At 44.0% G+C, this 9,623-nt stretch overlaps 2 protein-coding genes across 2 annotated transcripts; one reads left to right on the top strand and one right to left on the bottom strand.

The window, feature by feature from the left end:
• Positions 1–1,376: 1,376 nt before the first annotated feature.
• Positions 1,377–5,221, bottom strand: manf (mesencephalic astrocyte-derived neurotrophic factor). The gene is made up of 4 exons (XM_088309074.1): positions 5,001–5,221; positions 3,025–3,152; positions 2,812–2,953; positions 1,377–1,825 (listed from the first exon to the last, which is right to left on the bottom strand). The coding sequence occupies exons 1-4, from the start codon at positions 5,086–5,088 to the stop codon at positions 1,641–1,643; spliced, it is 543 nt and encodes a 180-aa protein (XP_088165200.1). The 5' UTR covers positions 5,089–5,221; the 3' UTR covers positions 1,377–1,640.
• Positions 5,222–6,097: 876 nt separating this feature from the next.
• oser1 (oxidative stress responsive serine-rich 1) lies at positions 6,098–9,111 on the top strand. The gene is made up of 4 exons (XM_088309184.1): positions 6,098–6,451; positions 7,434–7,537; positions 7,639–7,740; positions 8,344–9,111. Exons 2-4 carry the CDS (start codon positions 7,461–7,463, stop codon positions 9,014–9,016), a joined length of 852 nt encoding a protein of 283 aa, XP_088165310.1. The 5' UTR covers positions 6,098–6,451; positions 7,434–7,460; the 3' UTR covers positions 9,017–9,111.
• The last annotated feature ends 512 nt before the right edge of the window (positions 9,112–9,623 follow it).

Here is a 9,623-nt window from a genome sequence, read left to right on the forward strand (position 1 = left end):
TAGATTTTACTTCGTTTATTTTTTTTTTAGATTGAGTGGCTCAAATTTGTAGTTATGAAATTTTACATTCCTTATATTTTTGACAAACGTTGAATTTAGGTCTGTCAACATTTACATAAATGTTACGCTGTATACATTTTGTTTTCACGTAATTGAACTGGAATGTCTTATTTGATTTTGATCTCAGTCGTTATATTGACAAAGTAAATGTTATTCAAACGTTATGTCAATAAAATACATATGAAAAATTATCCCATACAATCTGACAAATCCAAATTTTTTTCTCCGTTTGAAGTCCATGACTTTTTTTCATCTCCAAACCTCATTCAGCTTGGCTTCTGTCAACAGCTGTTATGAAAACTCGCTATAAATTAAAGATGAACAGTACTGTATAAGAGCCATTCATAAGTTTTAATAATTGTCACAGAAAGTAATGAAATCAGTTTTTTGGTGTCCTGATATTGCTGATTGTGAACAATTTGTTATCCATGTTATCTCGTAAACAGCAATGACTGCCTTTTTTATCGAACAAAAAAGAAAATATTGTCTAAATATAGCACTCAGTTTCCTCAAAGTTATCTGTATTACACGAGAATAACCTTGTGTCCCAACAAAAAAATACTTTGAAATGTTGGCGTGCTTATTTGAATACATGCTATTATTCCAATGGTAAAATGTTAATTGTACCTTCTAACAATAACAAGTCTTTATTTCTTCCTGTCACTGACAAATATGTATTTGTTGCCACCTATCATCCAAGTCATGGAACGCGTCAAAGGTTTAATCAAGGAAAGTGGACTGCTCACATTGGGGATCTAGTTAAGACAAAACATTAAAGCCACAAAAGTAATGTTTGGCAACCATTCTGGGTTGAGTGAATACATTTCCCCAATGCCCTCTTATTACCTCAACTCACCATAAAACTACTACATATAAGCCGATAAGTCACAGCATTTAAAATGTTGACTATTTCCCACAAAAGCTTATGTTTTCACTAATCATATTTTTTCCACTAAAGTTGTGATTGTCCATCAAGCCATAATTTTCACCAAGATAAAGTTGGAAACTGTCAAATCAACCACGATACCTAAACATCCAAAACAAAACATTTTCATATTACATATTGCAAGTATCTAACAGTGAGGGCTATTTTCACAAACAGAATAAATAAAATAAGATAACCATTTGTAGTAGGGAAAGAAACGAGTTATGAACACGATAACTGTTTTGCTGTCCGATGGTTTTAGGCCAGATGCGTTTTGATATGTGGCTTTTAGTTAACTCAAAGCAGAGATACACCCCCATATGCAGCTTTGAACCTCTGAAAAATGATACATTTTGAGCAGCCCCGTTTGAGAAGCACTTGCACCAAAGTGTTTGGGAAACATGGTTTTAATACAAACACAAACATCAAGTCACAAACAAGAAGTGATGGCGGCCCTGTCACCCGGACAGTGGGCGGAGCCAAACGTCCGCCTGCCGGCGTCCTGAGTGAGTCGCATAAGAAGAAGAAATGGCACAGCACAGGACAGGACGGACCGAACGCACGCACAGCACGGCGCACCGCCTGCCAATTGTGCGTGGCGAACGGTCGGCCCGTGACGCAGGCGCCTGCCGGTGGGTCAGCCGTACCTCGCAGGTCAGAGGTCAGTCCGTGCTCTGGCGGCCGCGGGCGCATACTTGGGCATCAGCTCGGTGATCTTCCGGATGAAGTCGGACTTTTCGGCACAGCCTTTGCACGACTCGCCCCATTCTTCCAGAATCTTCTTCAGGTCCTTTACCTTCAGCTTCTTCAGGTCCACCGAACTCAGGTCCACTTGCTTGTCTGCACAATCACGCACAAAAAAAAATAATTTGTCACTTTTTGATTCGGTTATTCACTCATGGGACAACATGCATTTAGGTCATGTTTATGAGCCCTTGAGATTGACATTTCCATCCTTTTCTGTTTTAGACATATTGCGGACTGATAAAAGCGCTGAAAAAAAATGAAATCAGTACAGTAAAGCCTTGCGAAACATGGCTTTTGAGAAAAACACGTTTCAATAGCAGCTGGTCCAATTAGTCAAAATATTCATCAAAAAACACTTCCAGCTGCTTGTTGAAGGTGACCCACATCAAAGCTTGATGCTAATCAGCATCTTTAAGCAGACTGAAAGGTTGTAGCAACGTGTACACCGGCAATAACAGTACTCACATTCATATATGCTTTATGATAAAATATTAGTGCCGTACTAATGGGCTGAGGCGCTAGCACAAATTCCACAACGTTCTAGGCAGGACACACCCTGCTGCAATATGATTGGCTGCTACAAAAAGGAAAGACCTGCGAGAGCGCCTCAATGATTAGTATCACTGTCTGTCAGGTACACGGCTGTCCATCCGTCATATACTGCCCCCAAGTGGCCAAGAGAGGGGCAGCATGCAAATCAGGTGACATTCTTCCACATTCTACTTGGAAAGTACATTATTACATGCGGATTTTCCTCATTTAACACTTTTGGAGAGTCCATAGGAACCCCTCAATTGAATACATTTTCTTGTGTTGCGATAATGGGACATCCCCCCCCCCCTCCCAATCTTATATTTGACAATAAACTGTTATTAGAGAGAAGAAAAAACACTCAAAGTAAAACAAATTAAATACAAGTATTTCCCCAGAAATGAAAACTAGCAAACACTTTCAAAAAGCAAATTACAGCTAAGAAAAAGTCACAAGAAAATTAATAGTAAGACTAGTGAGAATTCCATACAATCCGAAGGGTGGTTGTCACAAATGGGTGCAAGGGAGAAAAGGCAGGTGGCAGGTACCGTATCGCAGTTCACAGATTTGGCCGTCTTTCTTCTTGAGTTTCTCGCAGATTTTGTCGACGGGGACGTGATAGCTAAGTGGCTTGGACACCTCGTTGATCATCTTGGTGGCGGCGTCGCTGGTAGCCCCGATGTAGTAGCACTGCACACACGCGATGCCTCGTTAGAAGGCAGCGGAGGCAAGGAGGTGGTCATGTTAGCGTGGAGACTTACAAATCGATTTTCTTTGCCTTTGGCGGCGCTGCAGCTCTTGAGGAGCGCCTTTTCCACATCAAGGCTCTTCATCTCCACTTTGTTCTCCAGAAGCGAGTCATAGAACTTGCCCAAAAAAGTCACACACACTGCAAGAAAAGCACATACACCACACCTCATCAACCACTTATTTGAGTCAGTCATTCATCTCACTTAATTGATTAATTAATATTTTTTTTATTCACTAACAATGAAAATAATAACTGTTGATTGTTCAGTTACCGGCTTGCTTTGTAACATCAATCAGAAAACTGGCCAAAAACGTTGATCAACGTTTGCCGAAGTCAAAGTGGATGATTGCCAATGTCTCATGAAAAACACAAAAGACAAGCAGACTGCTGAAAGTAAATTGATTTACTCATTGCTATTAGTATCTTGTCTTAAATTCTGAGGATTTGGCCAATTTGTAGTTCAACAAGGTCCTCAAATCAATTATCAAAATAGTCATCGTCTTAACGGTGCTTTGTTTGCTGCCGACATTAGAATACAGGAAACAAGATAACAAACATGCTTTGATTTACCGCAATGTTAGCTTTTGACATTCAGGATTTTTTTTCCTTCTTTTCCTCAACGTATGAGACAATTATTGTGGTTTCCCTTAGTACGTCATTCCCGATTTACGCCATCCATGTGACGATTCACCAGATGTGCTGCAGTAAATGATCCATGTTCACTTAGTTATTATTTGAGATGTCTGTGCTTTCCTTCAATTATGTCGGCTTTGTGTGGGCGTTCATCCATTTGTCAGATTAATTTAGCAGCGATGCTTTTGGCAACAGTAGAAATGTTCACATCTCAATTTTTACCTTATTAGTAGACGCAGGCATTTAGTTTGGATACACGCACGTCTTGTTTTGCTGCCACTTCTTCTCCTAGCTCTAGACCTACCCCTTCATATCCTGCTAGGAGAGGGAGCACAGTGGTGATATTGGACTCAGGCTATCATTGTTTGAATTCTGCACCGATTGACCAGGACAAGATGTGAAGTGGACCACTTCCCCAGGGGCGTTTAGGGATAATTGTGCATCGAATTCATGGGAAGAATCCCTTTCTCCGAAGTGTTCACCGACACCGGTTCATTTCATTAAATGGGCTGGCATGGCTCGAGTTGAAGAATGCTTGTCTCCCAACCCAAAGGTTGTGGGTTTGATCCTACCTTGTCCAAGTGACTATGCGCAAGATACTGACGCACCACCCCCTCCCCTAATGTGTAAAATAAATGTTCCTGCTGCATCATCAGGTCAAAATAGGTGACAAGTGTTCAAGCACTATGAGTACCTCAAAAGGTAAAGTACAATAAAAGTGAAAACACATTTTACCATGAAATGGACTCTCATGTTGCTTTATTCAGCTCCGTACTGGACCATACTATGTGATAAATCAATGGGACCTGCTCTGCATCCATAGTAACCTAGTCATCCAGGAAGAGGATGCCCTCCTTATGTGCCTTTTCCTTTCTTGTTACCCACAAACGCGGGTTGCCTTTTATCTTCACAGGATGAGGGAGTTTATCGCATGAGGTGTCACAGATCTTTTTCCAACTCACACCCTTTGAGACGCTTCAGTGATCAAGGGCTGTCCAAATTCACTTGACCTGAAGGGACATTCTTTTAGGATCGAGCCGTGAGAAATCCCCAAATTAAAATAATGTCGAGAAAAGTTGGGGGAAAACTGCACTACGAGGTTGTTTGCGAGTCATTCCCATTCTTTATAACGCCGAACAAAATGAAGGAAATACATTGAGCGCTTCCATTGGAAAGCTTTCACTTCGCACGTAAATCAGCAAGATACTTTTTGGGAAGGACGACGTCAGGTTGTTCATCTACATGTAGAAAACGAGCAAGGCTGACTTGCAGAATATTCCAAGGAGTTCTTTGGACTTTTTTTTATTGGAGTTGGCTGGGCTAACGTTAGCCGGTCGCCGGGCTTCATCTTACCTTCGCATTCTCCTTCTTTGAGCGCCTCACAGGTCGCCACCACCGCCGCGAGCAGCACAGCCGCCGACAGGCCGCCTGGACTCAACATTTGAGCGTCTCGGACGCGCAAATCAAAAATGTCAATTTCACGCTCGCCGCCGCGGAGCAAACTGGAGCCTTCACCGAGTCTGAATTAGCTTAGCGGAACCCTCGTCACCGCCGGTACCAACATGCGAGTCCAGGCGGACGTCAAGCAAAGTCTCGGCTTTTCATTGGTTGGCAGCAGCGCCACTCAACACTTCCCTCCCCGCGCTTTGCGCTAATTGGACGAAAACGAGACAGTCCGGTAACAACGTCCAGTTGGCGCCATCAGATTGGACCAGCACACTGTCTAGAAACTAGTGACATGCTAATGACATACAAGTTGCTCGACGTGTGTTGTTTAACTTTATTTAAACACTGAACAGTATACAATTCAGTTAGAAAAAAAATATATGGAACAAAACTTAAAAAAATCACAAAGGATCACAAAGGATCTAAAAGTCAAATAAAATAAATAAGACAACACCGCAAATAAGATACAGTCGGAAGTCAAGCAGATAAAATTTTGCAGTATGTTTTTTTTAATCGTACAAATAATGAAGAAAATATCTTATGTATTCAAAAACTCAATGCCTGAATTTGATCTATGAATATAAAATGGTGCTGATATAATAATAATAATAATAATAATAATAATAATAATAAGGGGTGTCAAATAAAATTGAGTTTTGAGAGGCTTATCATATTCAAAGACACCAAATACATGTTTGCAAAATGCGCCAATGCTTTCATCTTTGATCATTACAGTATGTACATGTTATTTCTTTTTGCACTACCTCAACAATAACCACTACAAAACGGATAAACTGCGCCGTTTTTTAAATTTGTCATTGTTCTGAAATTATGACCATATCACCTCCGCCCTTTTTCTTCTGTAGCCATCTGTCCTTATTTCAAAATTTCTTTTTGACACCCTTTGTAGCAAAGTCAGCGTTTTATTGAATAGCGCTAGCGTGATTTAACTGTGCATGTGACAAACATCTTGAAGCTGGAATTTTATCACGTGGTCGCGTGCAGCCCGTGACGTCGGCGTCCGGTTTGTTTTTGTGTGTGTGACATCAGCGGCGCTGTTGCCGTTTACGAGAGCAGTCGCGACAGGCAGGCTTATACTTTCTGATTCTGAGTCTTATTATTTGTTTTCTTCTTGCCCTCGTCGCTTTCACTCGACGTCAGTGCACAGACGACATACATTAGTGTGTTTTCTTTCAGCGAGGACGCGCGGCACGAAGCAGTCGGTAGTGTCGTAAGCTTCGCTAGCCTCGCTAGCCTTGTTAGCTGTTAAGCGTGAGCGGCCGCCGTCCCCGGCGGGTTTGGCGGCCTCTATGCACACTCTGGATCCGGCCGACGCCGCGTGGACTTTTTAAAGAAGCGTAAGTATTTGCTTGCCTCCTTGTTGTTGTCGGCAAGCTTTCGCCTCGCTCTTTTGGTAGCCGATTAGCGGTTAGCATTAGCTACAGTGGTGGCAGTGGGCGGCGATTAGCAAATATTTTGCTTTTTTTTTTTGCTACACCAAGACAAGACGAGTTACATTGTTCAAGGTTGGCCTCGCAAGTAATCCGACGCCTTCCTTTCATTCACAACAATGGTATTGTCACCTTGTTCGTAGTTTTTGCGGCGTCACGGTACCACGTGACGTCAGTGTCTCGATGACGCCGCACAAGTGAACACATTTAGTTTCCTTAGAAGGTGTGAGTTCGGACGGCACAGTCACCCCAATTTGAGCTCAACTGGGCACCACTAGTCCACATTGATACAACACCATGTGACATTCTGCCATATTCTGTCACTTGCAATAATTCTACAGGGGTTACAATTTCCCTCACCGAAGGTGTAGCCGTTGCTTGTCAAACATAGAAAATTTTTGCTTTCACAAGTGGGTCAAGACCAGGCATCCAATCCTGAGGAGCATCCAATTTCACAAAGAGCGCTCTGCCTTGAACAAAGATGGGAAATTGCATTAAATTTGTGCTCTGTACCCATCGGGAGTGGCAAAGCCAGGTCCAGAAAGTGAAAACCCTGCCAAGGTTTGGCTTTAGCCAGAGATGCATCTACTCAACTGGCTGGTAAACAAGCTCATTCTCCTGCTGGTTGAGTAGAAGCAACCGAGGCCAAAGCCAAACGGAGGCAGGTTATTGACTTTCTGGATCTGGATTTGCCACTTCTTGTCCCCATGGGGCATATGCTTGCGTGCTCTGCTGTAAAACTTATTAAGCATAGCAGAGACAATGATGTTGTACGATTGACTCATTTCGACCTCTGGGTGCTTTTGGCCATCTATGAAATGTAAGCCAAGTCCAGAGAGGCAAGCCTCCTCTTTGGGCCGTATTCAAACATGCTGTTTTTATTCGTCAGCGGGAGGGGGGGCGGCGTGGGTCCAGCATGGCGGCAGGCGGTCCGGAGCATGAGGAAGAAACGCTGCAGACGGCCTTCAAGAAGCTGCGAGTGGATGGTGACCGGTACGACCTGTTCCTCTGTATGATGACCATGATGAAAGTGAGCTGATGCTCACATGCCATCCACTTCTTTGATGTGTGTGTGTGTGTGTGTGTGTGTACAGGACACTGGCGGCGACTGGTGTGCCAGAATCGCCTCGCGTGGCGGTGCGAGACACCGGCCCGTCCAAGGCCAAACATGGAGCATCCAAGGACAACTGGCATGGGTGAGTGGACATGTGTGGAAGGCGTTTGCAACCATTCTCAACTCTCCCCACCGTGGAGGCTTTTGCATAGAGTGTCTCTAGATAATGCCACTCAAAATCCCTTTGCATGACTCATTCCGACAGCAATACAAAATGGCCAGTTCACTATAAATAAAGGCTTTGGCTCCCCCCGTAAGATGGAGCGCGTTTGAGGAAGGGTATGTCAGATGTGTGCTTGATTATTTTTTTAATCGATATCGATCAAAATTACGTCTCAATCATGGAAATCAACAGGACCATTGTCGTTTGGCTGGTGCTCTTTCCTTATTGAAATAGAAAGATATTTCATAAATATGCATTATCTGACTTTTCCTACCTGTTGGCATGTGTGATGTTAGTATAACTGAAAATCAGGAAAGTTTACATTTTATTTATATATGTTTTATTTATTTATCAGTTTTTTTTACAAGAGAGACATTAAACAAAAAGAAGACAAGTGCAGGTTGTTTGGAAACCAGCCACTGCACTTTTTGGGCAATCAAGGATCCCAATTGCGACTTTGAAAAATGAAAGGAAAGATTAGCTTTGCGCACACCAAGCATGACACGCCTTTTGTTTCATCAGCTGCGTGAGGAAAGCGTCGCGAGGAGCCAGTCGGATGCAGCGGCGGCGGCGCTCCAAGTCGCCCATCCTGCACCCCCCGAGGTTCACCTACTCTGCCACAGCGCCGCCCGCAGGAGGCCTCAAGCAGCGCGTCGAGCTCAGTCCCGCTTCCCCTGCTGGCTTTGGGGCGGCGCCGGCTGGGGCCCCGCAACTCCTCGTAGCCGCTGTTCCCCCGTCTGAGCTTCCCGGGAAGGACCGGGGTGGCTCAGGAAGCGTCCAGGATAAGGAGGACGCCGACTCAACCGACTTTGGACTTTTGTCCAAGCGGCGTGGCGATGACGGCCCATGCACGTGCTCGCTCACAGATGACAGCCCAGAGGCTAGGGAGAGGGCAAGCGGTGGCGCGGCCCCCTGTCGCTGCACGTCTAAAGCTGGTGCTTGGTCCGCCGTGGGGGCGTACTCCTTCACGGGACTGCGTGATGTCATCTCAGAGTGCGAGCGGCGCGGCGGACCCAGGGCCCCACCCGCCAGGACCTCCGGCCGCACCCACTCACCAGCCTCCCCTCGCTCGTGTTCTTCGCAGGCACTGGTCTCGGTCGACGACGTCACCATGGAGGACCTGGCCGGCTACATGGAGTTCTACCTCTACATACCCAAGAAGATGTCGCACATGGCCGAGATGATGTACACGTGAGTGTGCACGTGCACCAACGTGACCTGCATAATCGCGTGATGACGTACACTCACTCTTCCTGCTTTTTCTGCTTCAATAAAGTTCGATGTTTGGAAGTTGTCTTTTTTTATTTGAAAAATTACATTAAAAAAACTTAAGATATGTTCACTATGCAGGACATGATACCCAATTGAGATCATTTATTAAATAAATTTTTTTGTTCTCGTTTACATTACAAAAACATCCACCCATCCATTACACCCTAAACTGGTTGCAGTTATGACTATTAATGTGACCGCGATACATCCTCGACGTGACACACGTGCATAAAACATGACATGGAATGACGTGCACCCAGATAAAACACAATGTGGCGCAGTGTTTAGCCAAATATGTTTAGGTCCATTTGATCATCTCAAAATTGCCAGAGTAGCAAAGCAGGAGGAGGTAGAAATATTTTGGGAATACGATATAAGGCAAAGCTGCTCCATCACAGTTATTCAATTCAAAATATGACATCACTTCATTGCTTTGCATAAAAGAAGAGTCTGCATGGCTTAATTACTACTATCACCACAAATGTCCACTTTATACCTCATGTTTCAAGTGGAATTAAATTAAAGTCAAA

Source organism: Idiotropiscis lumnitzeri, chromosome 11 (assembly GCF_059441095.1).
Source record: "Idiotropiscis lumnitzeri isolate Australia: NSW breed Sydney's pygmy pipehorse chromosome 11, RoL_Ilum_1.0, whole genome shotgun sequence".
NCBI lineage: Eukaryota > Metazoa > Chordata > Actinopteri > Syngnathiformes > Syngnathidae > Idiotropiscis > Idiotropiscis lumnitzeri.